This window comes from Dendropsophus ebraccatus, chromosome 9 (assembly GCF_027789765.1).
Source record: "Dendropsophus ebraccatus isolate aDenEbr1 chromosome 9, aDenEbr1.pat, whole genome shotgun sequence".
Taxonomy (NCBI): Eukaryota; Metazoa; Chordata; class Amphibia; order Anura; family Hylidae; genus Dendropsophus; species Dendropsophus ebraccatus.
This window is the reverse complement of record NC_091462.1, coordinates 114,125,269-114,145,804: the sequence shown is the minus strand read 5'-3', so window position 1 is coordinate 114,145,804 and position 20,536 is coordinate 114,125,269. Positions and strand designations below refer to the sequence as shown.

At 45.9% G+C, this 20,536-nt stretch overlaps 2 protein-coding genes across 3 annotated transcripts in view; one reads left to right on the top strand and one right to left on the bottom strand.

The window, feature by feature from the left end:
- Positions 1-490: 490 nt before the first annotated feature.
- Positions 491-15,437, bottom strand: LOC138800540 (baculoviral IAP repeat-containing protein 2-like). 2 transcript variants are annotated; one of them, XM_069982291.1, is made up of 6 exons: positions 15,390-15,437; positions 7,896-8,208; positions 5,149-5,187; positions 4,772-4,891; positions 4,471-4,614; positions 491-2,604 (listed from the first exon to the last, which is right to left on the bottom strand). In XM_069982291.1, exons 2-6 carry the CDS (start codon positions 8,179-8,181, stop codon positions 2,327-2,329), a joined length of 867 nt encoding a protein of 288 aa, XP_069838392.1. In that variant the 5' UTR covers positions 8,182-8,208; positions 15,390-15,437; the 3' UTR covers positions 491-2,326. The 2 variants fall into 2 exon arrangements, with proteins under 2 accessions (XP_069838392.1, XP_069838391.1); XM_069982290.1 differs by lacking the exon at positions 15,390-15,437 and adding an exon at positions 12,250-12,457.
- A 918-nt stretch (positions 15,438-16,355) lies between these two features.
- LOC138800538 (uncharacterized) overlaps positions 16,356-20,536 on the top strand; it is a 55,343-nt gene continuing 51,162 nt past the window's right edge. Inside the window, exon 1 of the mRNA XM_069982289.1 lies at positions 16,356-16,432. Within this exon, the coding sequence (XP_069838390.1) occupies positions 16,423-16,432 (10 nt within the window). The 5' untranslated portion in view covers positions 16,356-16,422. The remainder of the gene's footprint in view (positions 16,433-20,536) is intronic.

The following is a 20,536-nucleotide window of genomic DNA, read 5'->3' as shown; positions in this document are numbered from 1 at the left end:
GTTCTGGCACAATCCAATAAAGTGGGGAAAGGCCAGCTCACCATTCAGGTTTTGCTTTGCACGGTTCACGCTTAGTCCTTGCGCACACAAACATATAGAGAGTCACTTCCAACCAGTGACATGTTTTACTTTACATGTTTTAAAGCTGTATCACAGATTCAAAGTGACTCTCTCAATGGTTGTGTCAGTATGGAGCCACTGCCAAGGCATTCCACTATTCCATATAGCTTCAACATATTCATTAGCGGTTTATGTAGCTTTTCCCATTCACTCACTGTCCCCATTGGGGCTGAAATCTAAATTACAAGATGTTTTTGGAGTGTGGAAGGAAACATGAGTGTCCGGATGAAACCCATGGACACACAGGCAAAGCTTACAAACTTTGGGCAGATGTTATCCTCCTTGGAATTAAACCCGAACCCCAAGAGCTGCAAAGCCACTATGCTAACCAACGAATAACAACAAAATGACACATAAGTGACTTGTTGGGTTTAGTATTTTTATCACATGGATCAGAATGTTTTCATAAAAATAAAAAAATAAATCAAGAAACTGCAAGGATTTATAAACTTTTGTGAAGGTTCTGCAGGTTAATAAACTGACGTTATCATCATTGGAGAGATTTTCTACTCATATATTTGTTTAGGAAAATCGGAATAATATACTACGGATGTACCAAGATAAGCACTACCACCAATAATTCCACCTAACACTATCGCTTGTGGAGTCTAATGGGCTGCGTCAGCAAGGAGAGCGCCCCAGCTGGTGGTGTGTACTCACTAACCTGTAAAGTGCTTGTACAAAATTCAACTCCAAACAACACTGGACTTGAATTTTGTGCAAGCACTTTACAGGCAAGCGAGTAAGTGTCGCGGCCGGGGTGTTCTCCTCGTGGACTCAACCCACTTGGATTTGAATTGCAAATCTTCGATCAACCAAAGGAATCCTATGCCAAAGACCAATAAAATAAAATTTTGTATAAACCTAGTGTTGTTTTCTTTCTTCTAGTGTGGTCTCTTAATTTTGTACTAGGAAGAGTTGGGTACCATCAGACTTGAAGCATCACAAAATGGCATTTTGGGACTGGGCAGTAGCAGGCTGGTATTACTAGGTTGGCAATGGCCAAAACAAATGGACCTTACCACACTGGTAATACCAAGCTGCTACTGCTTGGTTTTGTGTCTGACTGGTTATGGAAAAAGAGTGGCGCCTCAATGTGTTTTATTTTTTAACAAATAATTGAAAATAAAAAACATAGACCGCCCCCTATTTTCCATAACCCAGAAGATACAAAACCAAGCAGTGTTGGCTTGTTGTGAAGTCCAGTAAGAATGGGGCGGGGGGAGGGGAGCTTCTGGGGATCAGTCATAGTACACCTGGCCTGATCAATCTATTACAATAAGCTGAGGACATATAAATCATCCCTAGCTTACTGTAAGGAAGCAGGTTCAGCCCAAACAAACCACTTGAGGTTTGTGTTTTTCATTAAAATCAGATCGAAACTGGGTTTACTGGTCTTAATTTGCTCAATAATGATGACATTCAGCAGTCAACCAAGTCAAAGTAGACACTCTTTGATAAGTAGGTACATGCTTTAATACCTATTTGTTGATATTAAGACGTATATTCCCCATAATACATATAAACGAGCAATGTTGATAAATTCTTGAAGAAGATGATTGAAATAGTTTAGGAAATCTTTTAAATATGGAAGCAGAATTCTTTAAGCCCCGGAGCAAACTAGAATATTTCAGTCATCCAGAGCCTTTATACTGATCATCGCCATTGCCTTATGTGGCCAGAATATCTGTGTAGCATGCCTAAAGAGGTTGTCCATGCTAAATTAACTTGTCCCCTATCCATGGGGAAAGGGGTCAAGTAAGAGATTGCAGGGGGTACCCCCGCCGATCTCCGTATTGGGCCCCCCAGCTACTCTGTTATGAATACAGCCATGGGTACGGCACGTGACCCGCTCTAGTCATTCCTATGGACCCACCAGAGAGCCGAGTACAGCAGTTTCTGGTTCTTTCCACCGGCTCTACAGGAATGAATAGAGCCGCAGGTCACGTGCAGGAGATCGGCGAGGGGTGCGGAGGTCAGACCCCACGATCCTGTGGATAGGGGAGAAGTTAATTTTGCCTAGACAACCTCTTTAAGGGTTAAATACTATTTGCAGTAGCTACTAGACTACATTGTTGCACAAATTGTCCTTAAGTGAAGATCTTCTCGGAAGCCATCAGCAACATCTGACACCACTGCCTCAGGCACATAGAAAGCTGATGGACGGGTTTCCTGGGGTTAAAGCGTTGGTGTTTATCCGTCCAATCTACTTTCTTTGTTTTGATTTTTCTAGAAGATTCTTAATGGGAACAGGATTATGTTTCTTCAAAATTCTCTGGAATTTTGTGTTATCTTTTGGACCCCAGGATTTTACGTAATCGAAGAGTTCTCTCATCTTGTCCTGGTTGGTGTTCTTCCTCCGTATGATATCGTATTGTTCCTGCGTCAGTAACTTCTCTTCCAGAAGATCATCCAGGACCGGCTCCACATGTGTCATTAACTTTATTAGGTTGGTTCGATTTTCAGTAATAAAATGTTTTTTATCTGCAGTAAATGAAGAAGAGCTCACATTTACATACTTCATGGGAAGACTATTCTTTCATATCGTTCTATAGAAAGCTTTTTGTATTCATTGGGGCATAGACATGCAAATAGTTCATAAGGCAAGAACTTTCGGCCATTACGTTACAATTTTGTAGGAAATGTCCCAATTGCATGGTTCATTGAATTGTGGACAATTGAAATAAATTATATGTAGGTAGAGGGGCCCTCATTGTATCCCAGATTGGCCCCTATTTCTCATGCTATGCTAGTACGGATTGGTTGTGCATTAGGACACTAACTTCACCAGCCTCATATACAAACATCTTGTTTATGACTTTACATTATGTATCTTTTACAACGTCCTAATTATAATTTGTTATCTAAGACTTGATGGGTTGCTCCATATGTCTTTTTGGTGATTTTTCCATAATATATATGTTCTTGTATTAGTATTTACCACCATCTGAGATACGCTGTAGCAATATCTAATAAATGACATTAAAGGGGAAGTCCAGTGAAAATTTTTATTAAAGTATTGTATTGCCCCCCAAAAGTTATACAACTCACCAATATACATTTATTACGGGAAATGCTTATAAAGTGCTTTTTTCCCTGCACTTACTACTGCATCAAGGCTTCACTTCCTGGATAACATGGTAATGTCACTTCCTGGATAACATGGTGATGTCACTTCCTGGATAACATGGTGATGTCACTTCCTGGATAACATGGTGATGTCACTTCCTGGATAACATGGTGATGTCACTACCTGGATAACATGGTGATGTCACTACCTGGATAACATGGTGATGTCACTTCCTGGATAACATGGTGATGTCACTTCCTGGATAACATGGTGATGTCACTTCCTGGATAACATGGTGCTGGATAACATGGTGATGTCACTTCCTGGATAACATGGTGATGTCACTACCTGGATAACATGGTGATGCCACTTCCTGGATAACATGGTGATGTCACTTTCTGGATAACATGGTGATGTCACTTTCTGGTTAACATGGTGATGTCACGACCCGACTCTAAGAGATGTGCGGGCTGTGGCTGCTGGAGAGGAGGATTGAAGGGGGACACTGAGGGACACAGGGCACCGGAGGGACACTGAGGATCCCCCTGCCATCATCCTCTCCAGCAGCTACAGCTCTGGGAGTCGGCTCGTAACATCACCATGTTATCCAGGAAGTGACATCACCATGTTATCCAGGAAGTGACATCACCATGTTATCCAGGAAGTGACACCACCATGTTATCCAGGAAGTGACACCACCATGTTATCCAGGAAATGACACCACCATGTTGTCCAGGAAGTGACATCACCATGTTACCCAGGAAGTGACATCACCATGTTATCCAGGAAGTGACATCACCATGTTATCCAGTAGTAAGTGCAAGGAAAAAGCACTTTATAAGCATTTCCTGTAATAAGTGTATATTGGGGATTTGTATAACTTTTGGGGGGCAATACAATACTTTAAGAAAATTTTTGGCCAGACTTCTTTAAAAGACAATTCATGATTAAAATCTACAGCAGGTAAGAGTTATGTAGTGATAATTGTAGTGAAACCTTTTAAACAGAGCATCTCTTTGTGTATCTAAATGACTTTTTACTGTGAATGACTTTCAATGTTCTATGTATATTGGCCTTTTCTTTGAGAGAGAACAATCCCCCCTCCCTCCCAAGCCTGAGTTGTGGTCACAGCTGGATAGTCAATTTAAGAACAATCTAGACTCTTGTATATCCTCCTATTACTGTGTCTCATCTGGCTCAGAAGCATCTTTCCACACCACTAAAATACACCAAAACTTCAGAAATTGTGATACAGTCCAGTGATGAAGCCGATGCTTTACCTGCTGCTTTACCACTTGTTGATTGTTTTCTTGTTATTTTTGGTTTTCCATCTTCTCCACTTTGTTCCTTACTCTTACGTTTGTGTCCCGCAGCTCCGCCGATGGTCTGCGCCTTCACTGGTGACTTCTCCATAGAATCAGACTCTGTGTAAACATAAGTGTAATGGGGTTCATAAGCCATATGGATAACACTGGTGTCCTTACTGAAGTCTATACATTTCTATAATGTGAAGGTTACTCAAAAATATACAGCCCTATCTAATACAGCTTCATATCATTCTATCATTTTTCAGTTTTGTACCTATTTTTGGTTTGATATCTTCAGCAGGCTGGTGGCTTGTTGAGGGTTTGGAAGTTTCTTCGGCTTCGGTATTTGGTTTCTGGTCCACAACATTGACCTTTTCACCACCCGTCCGAGGAGCTTTGTATGTGAGATAGAAAAACAAAATCACAGCAAGTTTGACCAAGAATTAGACCAAGGTATAACCTCTGCCAGCTGTGACCTATACCTAGCTATAACCAGCTTCAGATAGTCTGTAAGAATGTAGGGTGAGGCCCCAGGGTATAGCTCCCACCTTGATAGACCTTGGATGGTGCTCACCTCTTCTGGACAGTCCCGATATCTCCTTCAATTAATAAAGTAACATCTAAGGAACTTACTTTTAATATCACACTTACCAGCCTTCACTTCACCTGGAGATTTCTTTTTCTTTTTATCTGGTAAGATATAAGCAACAGGTTACATTATGGGGTACATTATCGGGGTTCGGCAGCTGGGACCTCCCAGTCTGCAATGGAGAAGTGGCTGCATATATAGGAGTCGTGTTAGCTCCCACTAATGTTGGATATTGCTGCTTGTGGTGTTGACTGACCATTAGAGATGAACAAACTTAGAGAAGTCCTGGAGGCGAGAGTGAGAGGTTCTGATTATGGAAGATGTTAGTGTAAGAATATTAGCAGAGCATAGAGGTAGAATGGTAGGTAGGGATGAGGGGGAAGATGTATGGAGGGGCAGAGTTGTGGAGATGAGGGAGAAGATGCATGGAGGGGCAGAGTTGTGGAGATGAGGAAGGAGATGTATGGGGAGACGAGTTGTGGAGATGAGGGAGGAGATGTATGGAGGGCAGAGTTGTGGAGATGAGGGAGGAGATGTATGGAGGGGCAGAGTTGTGGAGATGAGGGAGGAGATGTATGGAGGGCAGAGTTGTGGAGATGAGGGAGGAGATGTATGGAGGGCAGAGTTGGGGAGATGAGGGAGGAGATGTATGGAGGGGCAGAGTTGTGGAGATGAGGGAGGAGATGTATGGAGGGCAGAGTTGTGGAGATGAGGGAGGAGATGTATGGAGGGCAGAGTTGTGGAGATGAGGGAGGAGATGTATGGAGGGGGGCAGAGTTGTGGAGATGAGGAAGGAGATGTATGGAGGGCAGAGTTGTGGAGATGAGGGAGGAGATGTATGGAGGGGCAGAGTTGTGGAGATGAGGAAGGAGATGTATGGAGGGCAGAGTTGGGGAGATGAGGGAGGAGATGTATGGGGGGCAGAGTTGTGGTGATGAGGAAGGAGATGTATGGAGGGCAGAGTTGTGGAGATGAGGGAGGAGATGTATGGAGGGGGGCAGAATTGTGGAGATGAGGGAGGAGATGTATGGAGGGCAGAGTTGTGGAGATGAGGGAGGAGATGTATGGAGGGGGGCAGAGTTGTGGAGATGAGGAAGGAGATGTATGGAGGGCAGAGTTGTGGAGATGAGGGAGGAGATGTATGGAGGGGCAGAGTTGTGGAGATGAGGAAGGAGATGTATGGAGGGCAGAGTTGGGGAGATGAGGGAGGAGATGTATGGAGGGCAGAGTTGTGGAGATGAGGAAGGAGATGTATGGAGGGGCAGAGTTGTGGAGATGAGGGAGGAGATGTATGGGGGGCAGAGTTGTGGTGATGAGGAAGGAGATGTATGGAGGGCAGAGTTGTGGAGATGAGGGAGGAGATGTATGGAGGGGGGCAGAGTTGTGGAGATGAGGGAGGAGATGTATGGAGGGCAGAGTTGTGGAGATGAGGGAGGAGATGTATGGAGGGCAGAGTTGTGGAGATGAGGGAGGAGATGTATGGAGGGCAGAGTTGTGGAGATGAGGGAGGAGATGTATGGAGGGGGGCAGAGTTGTGGAGATGAGGGAGGAGATGTATGGAGGGCAGAGTTGTGGAGATGAGGGAGGAGATGTATGGAGGGCAGAGTTGTGGAGATGAGGGAGGAGATGTATGGAGGGGCAGAGTTGTGGAGATGAGGGAGGAGATGTATGGAGGGCAGAGTTGTGGAGATGAGGGAGGAGATGTATGGAGGGCAGAGTTGTGGAGATGAGGGAGGAGATGTATGGAGGGCAGAGTTGTGGAGATGAGGGAGGAGATGTATGGAGGGCAGAGTTGTGGAGATGAGGGAGGAGATGTATGGAGGGCAGAGTTGTGGAGATGAGGGAGGAGATGTATGGAGGGCAGAGTTGTGGAGATGAGGGAGGAGATGTATGGAGGGCAGAGTTGTGGAGATGAGGGAGGAGATGTATGGAGGGCAGAGTTGTGGAGATGAGGGAGGAGATGTATGGAGGGCAGAGTTGTGGAGATGAGGGAGGAGATGTATGGAGGGCAGAGTTGTGGAGATGAGGGAGGAGATGTATGGAGGGGCAGAGTTGTGGAGATGAGGGAGGAGATGTATGGAGGGCAGAGTTGTGGAGATGAGGGAGGAGATGTATGGAGGGGGGCAGAGTTGTGGAGATGAGGGAGGAGATGTATGGAGGGGGGCAGAGTTGTGGAGATGAGGGAGGAGATGTATGGAGGGGGGCAGAGTTGTGGAGATGAGGGAGGAGATGTATGGAGGGGGGCAGAGTTGTGGAGATGAGGGAGGAGATGTATGGAGGGGGGCAGAGTTGTGGAGATGAGGGAGAAGATGTATGGAGGGGCAGAGTTGTGGAGAGCTTTATGGTTGAGGAATTTGAAGTGAATTCTGGTCAACCTCAGAAGACCCTTTATGAGGTGAGAAAATTTATTTACTTATTTATTTTTTGCAACGGAGTCCTACTTACAGGGGACAACCTACCTTCATGGTTGTCCTACCTACAGGGTACAAACTACCTTCATGGTTGTCCTACCTAAAGGAGGCAAACTATCTCCAGGGTTGTCCTACTTAAAGGAGGCAAACTATCTCCAGGGTTGTCTTACCTATAGGTGGCAAACTATCTCCAGGGTTGTCTTACCTATAGGTGGCAAACAGGGGGCTTGTACCTACAGATGGTGAACTGCAAACCACCTACTGGAGAAGACTACATAATGGGAATAATACCTACATGGAATGCCAGAATACTTGGGAAAAGTACATATTGGGGGCACCTAACTAATGGGGGAGACTACCTTTGTCTGGTACTTTCTAGGTGACAACTAGTAACTTACTTGCATTTAGGTCTTTCTGTAGATCGATCCGGATCTGATTTTCATTCATGTTCTTCAGAGCTTGTATGACTTTTGTTGGCCCGTGTCTTATGGTGTAGGATTTCATGATCATGTCAGCAACGTCCACTAGAGATTTCCCTTCCAGCTGTTCCCTCTGGATCTGATTGCACCCTTTAGGAGCCTCAAGTTTGCTGATTTCGGCACTGAAGGCTTCTAGGCTGGACTTCGATAGCTGCTTGAGATGTTTGGCCAGAATCTTGGTGATATTTCTTATGTCTTTAGCCATAGTTGTGTAATTTACGTCCTGAAATCGCTGAGGAATCAAAGAGAAACATTTGGTTAGGAAATTAATATGGTGAGATTTCCACTACTAAAAATAAGAAAAATATGATGAACAAAGAAAAGATTGACATCTCCACCAGTAGATAACAACCCCAAGACATGTAACTTACTAATATAGTGATAGAACTAATAGTGCTGGCTTCTGTGGGGTTTTGCATGACACACCCCTAACAGGAAGTTGTGTCGTCCCTTCCTTGTCAATGTGGTGTTGTCTCCAGCTCCTCTCTCTCCCGAGACAACACATCATCCTCTGCTGTCTCAGGAGGCTTGGCCGGATCTTGCCTTTTACTTGAAGCCCTGCCTCTTGTGTGATGTCACCACTTCTGACCAATCCCTACAGCCTACCTTACCACGCCCCGTCATATACACATATATATATCTTTATTGGGACATTTAGGGAAGAATGAGAAGTGATTACAACACAATGCCACAGGCAGAGGAGCAGGCAGGAAATGAATACAGCAGGTGCTGCAGATTTACTGATTGAAGAGCAATAGTCTGCTGAGTACTGAAATGTTCTGCAGCAGCTCTGGGTGGGAAATTGTCAGGAGGGCTGAGGGGATTGACGTTTGTTGAAAAAAGTCAAAGTTTACTGATCTAAGTCTCTGCTCATTCTGGGCTTAGGAATATGTCATAGACAATAGTAATCATGGTATCTAACCTGTCATAAGTTGCTACCATGGCAGCTGGGAGCCTAGTAGAAGCAAACAAACCAATCATTTGCCTCCCATGGATCCAGCCCTCATGCGGTTAGGGTAACTAAAATTAAATAAGTTATGGATCTCAAATTGGAAATGCCATAGCTGAAAGTGGCCGGGTTGGGAAGGGGTTAAAGCGTAACTGTCATGTTTTTTTTTATTGCAGAAATCAGTAGTATAAGCGATTTTAAGAAACTCTGTAATAGGTTTTATCAGCCAAAAAAGCCTCCTTCTGTACTCAAGAAGCAATCTCCCTGCCTCCCCCCCTGACTTCTTATCTGTGCATTATCAGGCAAACACGTCTTCATTACAGAGAAGCCAGTGAAGACGGGTTCTGCTCTCTCCATTGTAAGCCTATGAAGGGGGGAGGGGCCGAGGGAGATGAGGGAGAAGGAAGAGGTGACATGAAGGTCAGCTGTTTGTAGACTCTCTGGGCACCTAAACCGCAGGATTCTGGGGTCAGAAAGGTCAGTGCTTATCTATGAACTTACTGAGAGAAGATTGCAGGGTGTTGTGCTGTGCAGGACTGCTCTGTGCTCACTCACTCCTAACAGCCCCTCCCCTCTCCATAGACACATAATGGACACAGAAATCCTGCTTCTTTTGCAGTGAGGGGGGAGGCTGGGAGATTGCTTTTTCAGTACAGAAGGAAACTCTTTTAGTACATAAAACCTATTACAGAGTTTCTTAAAATCGCTTGAACTGTTGATATTTAATGTTTTCAGAAAAATGACCCTGAAATGACAGTTACGCTTTAAAGAAACAGACCAGGGCCGGCTCCAGGTTTTTACGGGCCCTTGGGAGACAGAGCCTCAGCGGGCCCCTCATCCATCCACTATGCACAATCAGTTGAGAAACCACTAACATACACAAACACACATTACTGACACATACACATACTGACATACACATTAGTGACTGACTGACTTGCTGCCACACACACACACTTACGGACACAGACACTTATTGACATATGCATTACTGACTGACATACACACACACACACACACTTACTGACTGACACACACTTACTGACTGACACACACACACACTTACAAACATTACTGACTGAGACACACACATACACACACTTAATGACTGACACACACACACACACACACACACACACTTACAAAGATTACTGATTGAGACACATATATACAGCACTTACAGCTCAGTCTTCTCCCTCTCCCTCTCACCTGGCTGCTCTAGAGGACTGTTGAGGATCTGCGGGTCATGTGATCAGGTCCTTCATCCCTCTCTCTCTGTGTAGGTCCTGCTCTGTCTCCTCTTTCTTCTGATGTTCAGTTCTTACCCTGCAGTACAATGAGGAGGCTGAACATCAGAACCCTGGGCCCCTCCCCCTCTCTGGGCCCCTGGAGACACTGGAACCCCTGCATTTGCCAAGGTAAGCCCTGTACTGACGCCGGCCCTGAGACTGACAACCTATAGCAAAGGGTATATCTACTCTGCAAACAGTATGAGGCTGTCACTGATTCTTTTGTTCATCAGAAGCAACTGGTAAACACAGGGCAAGATCATTACATGTTGAGCAGAACAATAACGTCAGCTCTGCTACATCTGTAGATAACAGTGTATTTCAATAAACCTCAACACATGGGTAATGTGGGGTAATTGTGGTGGTGCGGCCCCCTGGGGATTGTGGGCCCCAGGTGAGGCAAAGACGAGGGGGGGGGGGGGGGGGGGGTTGGCGGCTGCACAAAGAAACCTCCGCACCTCCTCTAGTCAGAGAAGATGAACGTTACTTACAATGATGTCATTTTTTGTACTCACTGATCAGGAAATAACATCTTGCGGAGGAGCGGAGAGAATTTTTTTGCATACAGAATATTCATAATAAGTCTCTACGTAGTAAGCTCAATATGGTAGTATCCTTTGGACGCCATTGTCTCTCTGACCAGGTGTTATGTTCCTCTCCAGATGGTTAATAACTAAGAGTTTGTGTCTATGGTTGGCTTGAAGTCTGCCAGAATTTTCAGCTATACTGCATTTTTTTGTGTAAAGTAGACCACGCCCCTTTGCGGGACATCACAGTAACCAGTCATTGGCTGAGACATGGGACATCACAGCAACCAGTCATTGGCTGAGACATGGGACATTGCAGCGCCCAGTGACTGGATGACATGGGACATCGCAGTGACCAGTCATTGGCTGAGACATGGGACATTGCATCAACCAGTCATTGGCTGACACATGGGACATTGCATCAACCAGTCATTGGCTGAGACATGGGACATCACAGCGACCAGTCATTGGCTGAGACATGGGACATCACAGCAACCAGTCATTGGCTGAGACATGGGACATCACAGCGACCAGTCATTGGCTGAGACATGGGACATCACAGCGACCAGTCATTGGCTGACACATGGGACATTGCAGTGACCAGTGACTGGCTGACATGGGACATTGCAGTGACCAGTCATTGGCTGAGACATGGGACATCGCAGCGACCAGTCATTGGCTGAGCTGGGAGATTCTGCAACAAGTACTCTTCTTGGAAGAAGAGAGATTGGAAGACTGAGAGGAGTGAGTAGGGGCTGTGAGGGACCAGCGACAGGTGAGTATATATATTTTTTCTAGTTTAAACAACCCCCAGCAACATATACATTTTAAAAAATTGCTGGAATACCCCTTTAAGGATTGAGCAACAAGTATATATAATGATTTACAAGTATATACTTCAGTGTAAGTCATAGCGTACCTCCCTAAAGGTGATCCTCCTCCCCTGGCTGATCCCTACACGGTGGTCCGTCCATGCTGACCGCTCTCTGTGTGCACCAGGGCAGTAACATTAGTTTTATCCCATAGGTCGTCAGCTCTATATGTATATGTATGTCCCCAGTATGACATCATTCGCGTAATCTGCTTTGAATTTCTCTATTTGAAAATATATGTTTTTATGTCGGAAAACTAATAAAACTAATAAAATCTGTTTTACAAAAGAAAACAAACAAACAAACAAACAAAAACAACCCCCTGAAGAGCCATTGTACGGCCCGTATTTGTGGACCCATGGAGATCAATGGTATTGTGCAAATTGTGGACAGCTTATGGGTTGGGGTCTCTGATATTTTGCGGAATACAGACAAAAAAATCACAGACAACCGAACCGGGCAGCAAAACCGATACTGATGTGTGAGAGGAGCCGGAATGTGATCCTGAACCCCCTGTCTCTGCCTACTTGGAGCAATCACTATGATAGGGGAGACCCCGACCACAAATACAACCCCTCCCCCAACTAGGGACAAGAGATGGAAGAAGGAACCGAGACAAATAGACTACATCAGTACCTGGAGGCGGCAAGGTAGAGGAGAGAACCCACAGCAGGCAGTCACAGCGAGCTCCAGGGATCAGCAGTCACAGCGAGCTCCAGGGATCAGCAGTCACAGCGAGCTCCAGGGATCAGCAGTCACAGCGAGCCCCAGGGATCAGCAGTCACAGCGAGCTCCAGGGATCAGCAGTCACAGCGAGCCCCAAGGATCAGCAGTCACAGCGAGCCCCAGGGATCAGCAGTCACAGCGAGCTCCAGGGATCAGCAGTCACAGCGAGCCCCAGGGATCAGCAGTCACAGCGAGCCCCAGGGATCAGCAGTCACAGCGAGCTCCAGGGATCAGCAGTCACAGCGAGCCCCAAGGATCAGCAGTCACAGCGAGCCCCAGGGATCAGCAGTCACAGCGAGCTCCAGGGATCAGCAGTCACAGCGAGCCCCAGGGATCAGCAGTCACAGTGAGCTCCAGGGATCAGCAGTCACAGCGAGCTCCAGGGATCAGCAGTCACAGTGAGCTCCAGGGATCAGCAGTCACAGTGAGCTCCAGGGATCAGCAGTCACAGTGAGCTCCAGGGATCAGCAGTCACAACGAGCTCCAGGGATCAGCAGTCACGGCGAGCCCCAGGGATCAGCAGTCACAGCGAGCTCCAGGGATCAGCAGTCACAGCGAGCTCCAGGGATCAGCAGTCACAGCGAGCTCCAGGGATCAGCAGTCACAGCGAGCTCCAGGGATCAGCAGTCACAGCAAGCTCCAGGGATCAGCAGTCACAACGAGCTCCAGGGATCAGCAGTAACCAGGGGTACGTTACAGGGATCAGCAGTCACAGTGAGCTCCAGGGATCAGCAGTCACAGTGAGCTCCAGGGATCAGCAGTCACAGCAAGCTCCAGGGATCAGCAGTCACAGCGAGCCCCAGGGATCAGCAGTCACAGCGAGCCACAGTGATCAGCAGTCACAGCGAGCTCCAGGGATCAGCAGTCACAGCGAGCTCCAGGGATCAGCAGTCATAGCGAGCCCCAGGGATCAGCAGTCACAGCGAGCTCCAGGGATCAGTAGTCACAGCGAGCTCCAGGGATCAGCAGTCACAGCGAGCTCCAGGGATCAGCAGTCACAGTGAGCTCCAGGGATCAGCAGTAACCAGGGGTACGTTACAGGGTCCAATAGACAGGAGGTAAGCACCAGAGTCTGTAAATCACAGGGCAGCTAGAAAACAGAGACACTAAACAAGAGGATCAGGATCAGGAAACACCAGGAGCTCCGCACAAACAATACAGACACTTGAGCACACAGAATCTGGCAGAAGGAACATGGAAAAACAGGCTGGATCAGTACCAAGAAATACACTGCAACAGGCAGACGGGGTTAGGTCCTCCGATCAGGTGAGGAGGCCAGGATAAAACCAAGGGTGAAGGGTCAAGTAAGCGTCCCCAAATCACAGGACAGACAAATAATTGAAGATCCAGTAAGGGGGTCACTAAGTTTTTATTACCTGTCAGAATGTAACTCTCTCAGGTGTCACACCAAGTGCTGTCAGTTGTGATTTTCACTTCAGCCACTAGGTGTCTCACTCTCCCCAGTGCACAGCTGCAGTGTGTGTAAAGGTTTAGCCTAACTGTGTAATGTTTACTCACACTCTGCACACCACACACACTCTCTCTCTCACCTTCTCTTCCTGTCACACAGATATAGGGGTGATAGGGGTTTCCTCCTTTTAGTCAGTTGTGGTTTAGTCAGGAAGGGACAAGACCTATTCTCAGAGAAACTGATACCTGGACTATGCAGAGCTAAGCCCTAGAGGTGGGGTAACTGGACACTAGGATCAAGCCTTGTCTATGCCATGGATCTTTATTCAGGACAGTCAACCCCTAAACAGAGAAAGAGGGACTGATCCACAGTAGAGCAAAGATGCACTAAGCCGAAGTACTTTACTGACACTATGCTTGACTAGTTGGGGAAATCTAGTTAGCTCCACCCAGAGACAGAGACCTGGGACTCGTACTACCTCACTTGGTGGTCTCCGGACTAGTGTAGGCAGTACAAGGATTCTCCTTTCGAATATCCTATTCAACACACATCCCGGCAGAATACTGTCACAACTTAGAGAAGGGCGCCTATCCGGCCCCTATACTAACCTACTACTTGTGAGAAGTGTTGTTTATACCTTGTATTGCATTGAAACTTTCAAGTAAAGTCAAGCTAATTTTTAAGTTTTGACTCAGTCATCACTTACGTCGCACCTACACCTGCACCTCTAAGAAGATCAGCAAACACAGAACACAGAACATGGAGAGATCTGCACAAACACCGGAGCCCAGCAGGTCCTGTCCTTTCATATCTTAGTAGTTACCAGTATCGGCCTCTACATGACTCTTCTCACACTCGGCCTATATAGTAACCATACCAATTTTTTATTTTTTATGTTTTTACATATTTTTATTTGTATAATGGGAGGGGGAGATAAGGGGTGATTTAAACCTTTATTGGGGGAGGATTTAAAAAAAAACAAAAACTTTTTTTCACATTTATAAGCCCCCCCTAGGGGACAATTACATACAATCATCTGTTTGCTTATACTGATCAATGCTGAGTTATTACATAGCATTGATCTATATTATCAATATCTGAGATGTGACAAAAAAACACAGTCCTGTCATTCTTAATTTTTTGTTATGACATTCACCGTGTTCATGACATAACATTATATTTTATCACTAAGGTCTGATCAGTAAAGTAAACAAGATAAGTGCTAGATCGACTCGGCATTTCAATGGTCTATCGGACTGTGCCCGCTAATAGCCGCGGTCCCCGGCTGCTCATAACAGCCAGAAACCACGTGGTTCAGAGTGGGGTCATTACAGGTGGCAGTAGAGTGGGGGTGAAGGGTGTTTTTGAATTTTTTATAATACGAGATAGGGAAGCCATCCGGCCCTGATGCTTTTCCAGATGGAATGGAAGTAAGAACTTTTTAATATAGGTGTAAGTGATAGGTAGGCATAAAGTGGATCGTTGGGATAGGGGTAGAGATGACAGATAAAGGCTTAAAAAAGAGGGAATAAGTTGAGATTGTAGTTGATTATCCTGTCCTTGGGATGAGGGTTGTAAAGGTCAAGGTAAAATTTGGAGAACTCAGATGCAATGTCCTCTATTTTAGTGAGAATCTTACCTTCTGATGTCTTAATGTTCAAGATATGGGATTTGGCTGTTCTATCTTTGACCATAGAGGAAGCCATCTTGGAGCATTTATCCCCATACACATAGAAATTACAGCAGCCGGTGGGTTTGATGAGCGGAGCGCTTCCCTTTGTTTAGATGACTGATTCGCTGATCTCCAGTCACTGGTCATGGCTGTTGGGAACATGAACAGTTGGCAGGTAACAATGTATGAAGATGAAGGACTGCTGTATACAGGGAGGGTGAAGGGGTATGAGCAGGTCTCCTGGCTACGTAATGCTCCCACATCCAGTGTTTAACACAGTTAAGCCAGGTTCACACTTGGTAAGACACCGGCCATTCTGTGACCCGGCCGTGTCACAGAACGGCCGGTGTCAGTGAAGTTTATGCCGGTCAATACTGCAGTACCGGCCAGGATAAACTTCAATTCTATTGAATTGGGATGTGAGCACATCCGTGTGCACCCACATCCCAATTCCCCATTGAACACAATGGAGATTGTTGCCGGGGCCGCACTCTCCACTGTGTGACCTGTCAGGCTTGTGCGGCCGCTATTCAATGAATAGCAGCCACACAAAACTGACATGTCAGTTTTCGCAGCCGCTAGGGATCTCATCCGGAGCGTATACTATGTGTATACACTCCGTCCGTGATTCCATATATTTTCAATTGAAAGTATATTTTTGAATTAATCACGACCGTTGTTGCAAATTGCTGCAAAAATATGTTATGTGTACATTGCCTTAGGTTATGTTCACACACCATCTTTTGTTATTCTGTCTTTCAGGACAGCCGGCATTTTGGGACGTCAAATTACGGAGTGAAGTGACATTTTCCTAAGAAGAGTGTGGAAATAAAGTTGCACAGGACACCGGCATTGTGAGGGTTAATACCTGTTCCGTCACTTTACACCTAAAAAATACTTTCACTTTGCAAACTATGACATTTCCTGGTTTCTGCCATTAACCTCCGTCCCCAGCATAATCCAGCTGCTGCCGCTGCTACTCGAGGGGGATTCTCCGGATATGGCTGCCAGTAAGTGCTCCGAGATTTACAGCAGATATAGCTGCACTACTGTAATAATATCTATATCCTGCAGCTCTCGGGGACAGATATATACAGTATACTGTAATAATATCTATATCCTGCAGCTCTCGGGGACCAGATATAGCTGCACTACTGTAATAATATCTATATCCTGCAGCTCTCAGGGACCAGATATAGCTGCACTACTGTAATAATATCTATATCCTGCAGCTCTCAGGGACCAGATATAGCTGCACTACTGTAATAATATCTATATCCTGCAGCTCTCGGGGACCAGATATAGCTGCACTACTGTAATAATATCTATATCCTGCAGCTCTCGGGGACCAGATATAGCTGCACTACTGTAATAATATCTATATCCTGCAGCTCTGAGGGACCAGATATAGCTGCACTACTGTAATAATATCTATATCCTGCAGCTCTCGGGGACCAGATATAGCTGCACTACTGTAATAATATCTATATCCTGCAGCTCTCGAGGACCAGATATAGCTGCACTACTGTAATAATATCTATATCCTGCAGCTCTCGGGGACAGATATAGCTGCACTACTGTAATAATATCTATATCCTGCAGCTCTCGGGGACAGATATAGCTGCACTACTGTAATAATATCTATATCCTGCAGCTCTCAGGGACCAGATATAGCTGCACTACTGTAATAATATCTATATCCTGCAGCTCTCAGGGACCAGATATTGCTGCACTACTGTAATAATATCTATATCCTGCAGCTCTCGAGGACCAGATATAGCTGCACTACTGTAATAATATCTATATCCTGCAGCTCTCAGGGACCAGATATAGCTGCACTACTGTAATAATATCTATATCCTGCAGCTCTCTGGGACCAGATATAGCTGCACTACTGTAATAATATCTATATCCTGCAGCTCTCGGGGACCAGATATAGCTGCACTACTGTAATAATATCTATATCCTGCAGCTCTCAGGGACCAGATATTGCTGCACTACTGTAATAATATCTATATCCTGCAGCTCTCAGGGACCAGATATTGCTGCACTACTGTAATAATATCTATATCCTGCAGCTCTCAGGGACCAGATATTGCTGCACTACTGTAATAATATCTATATCCTGCAGCTCTCGGGGACCAGATATAGCTGCACTACTGTAATAATATCTATATCCTGCAGCTCTCGGGGACCAGATATAGCTGCACTACTGTAATAATATCTATATCCTGCAGCTCTTCTAGACCAGATATAGCTGCACTACTGTAATAATATCTATATCCTGCAGCTCTCAGGGACCAGATATTGCTGCACTACTGTAATAATATCTATATCCTGCAGCTCTCGGGGACCAGATATAGCTGCACTACTGTAATAATATCTATATCCTGCAGCTCTCAGGGACCAGATATTGCTGCACTACTGTAATAATATCTATATCCTGCAGCTCTCGGGGACCAGATATAGCTGCACTACTGTAATAATATCTATATCCTGCAGCTCTCGAGGACCAGATATTGCTGCACTACTGTAATAATATCTATATCCTGCAGCTCTCGGGGACCAGATATAGCTGCACTACTGTAATAATATCTATATCCTGCAGCTCTCGGGGACCAGATATAGCTGCACTACTGTAATAATATCTATATCCTGCAGCTCTTCTAGACCAGATATAGCTGCACTACTGTAATAATATCTATATCCTGCAGCTCTCAGGGACCAGATATAGCTGCACTACTGTAATAATATCTATATCCTGCAGCTCTCGGGGACCAGATATAGCTGCACTACTGTAATAATATCTATATCCTGCAGCTCTCAGGGACCAGATATAGCTGCACTACTGTAATAATATCTATATCCTGCAGCTCTTCTAGACCAGATATAGCTGCACTACTGTAATAATATCTATATCCTGCAGCTCTCAGGGACCAGATATAGCTGCACTACTGTAATAATATCTATATCCTGCAGCTCTCAGGGACCAGATATAGCTGCACTACTGTAATAATATCTATATCCTGCAGCTCTCAGGGACCAGATATAGCTGCACTACTGTAATAATATCTATATCCTGCAGCTCTCAGGGACCAGATATAGCTGCACTACTGTAATAATATCTATATCCTGCAGCTCTCAGGGACCAGATATAGCTGCACTACTTTAATAATATCTATATCCTGAAGCTCTCAGGGACCAGATATAGCTGCACTACTGTAATAATATCTATATCCTGAAGCTCTCAGGGACCAGATATAGCTGCACTACTGTAATAATATCTATATCCTGAAGCTCTCAGGGACCAGATATAGCTGCACTACTTTAATAATATATATATCCTGCAGCTCTCAGGGACCAGATATAGCTGCACTACTTTAATAATATCTATATCCTGCAGCTCTCGGGGACCAGATATAGCTGCACTACTGTAATAATATCTATATCCTGCAGCTCTCGGGGACAGATATAGCTGCACTACTGTAATAATATCTATATCCTGCAGCTCTCAGGGACCAGATATAGCTGCACTACTTTAATAATATCTATATCCTGCAGCTCTCGGGGACCAGATATAGCTGCACTACTGTAATAATATCTATATCCTGCAGCTCTCGGGGACCAGATATAGCTGCACTACTGTAATAATATTGCAGTGTCCCAGAACATGCAGACTACTACTCCTATTATGGCCATTTCTATTTCTGTGTCAATGCCTGTTCTGGTAAGTGTTTGCACTGCAACTGCTGCTGGTTTTCCCCTAGTATTCTCTGGTATGGTGCATTCTCATGTGTATTCTCATGTATTCCTGTGTATTATTACAGTGTACAGTGGTATGCAAGGCTGTTGATCACGTGACCTGTAACCATGGTTCCTCCAATGGCTGACTAGCTCTGGCCAGGAGCAACCATGTGACCTCCCACTTCCTGCTGACAAGTCAGTTCAGCCCCTGCTTCCAAGCAAGGAGGTTGTGTGGTTCTATCCTCTCCCACAGAAGAGTGACTAAGTCTGCTGCTATATACCAGTCTTCGGCTGTATCTGCCTGCTCAAGTGACCGGATTCTTCTCTCTCATCTGGGTGTCATTCCGATATCTCTCCTCATCGCTACAAGGATTCACAGCAAGTATTACTCTCAAGCTAATCCACCCAGCAACGCTATTTCTCTCATACTCCAACTCCCATCATCCGGCACGTATTCTCACAGCCTATGCAGCACCACTCCTGCTTTATTTGTCAAAGCCTGCTATATACCCGGTTGCATCCGGAAAGAACTGTTGCTACTAGTTACCTCATCTATAATAAAACCGCTGTTACTGAACCCTGGCATTGGTGTCCACTAACTGGTGCCCTGACTAGGTGCAGCGAAGAATCGCATGCCCATCATCACCCGCAGATTCCTCAGACCGGCCCTACAGCTGTGCCGCCCTCAGGCCTATACCGTGACAAGTATAACCCCTGCAGCTGCCCCGGTCATTGCCCGCTCATAACACCAGCACTGCGGAAGTGGCCCCCAGGGGCCAGGGCATCGCATTTTTGGCGTCACGAACAGGATTGAATGACTGTGTTGTGCCAACTGTCAGTGCCCCCAGAACTGTACTGCTAATCCCCCCAGAGGCTTTGCTATTGCCGCGCTGCGGCCTGCCAAGGGGTCAAGTCAGCCGGTGACGCACTGTCTTCGCGCGCGCGCGCGCTCCGCCCCGGCCCTGCAGTATCCAAGCCTCTGTTGCAGGAGGGAAGGAGATTGTGCCCGGACCGCCGGAAGTGTTGATGCTGACTTCCGCCCTATTCCTCTCCGGTCCCGGACACCCTGCCTATCGGTGCCTGCTGTTCCCGCAAGCTCTCCTCGCTCCTACTTTCTTCCAGGCGCCTTACACCAGAACCCCCCGTCATGTCCACCGGCCATCACAGTGACTCTGACGGGTCCGGCAGTTCGCCGACGGCCCGAAGAAGGCTTCCCGCGGCTCCCGTTGCTATGGCTACCGCAGCGGTCCCATTCTTCATTGGGCCCAACAATCTTCCCAGTTATAAAGGAGAACCCCACACGTTGGCTGATTTCAAGGAAAAAATTTCCCGCACCCTTGAACTTGTCTCACTCTCTCCCACTCAGCAGG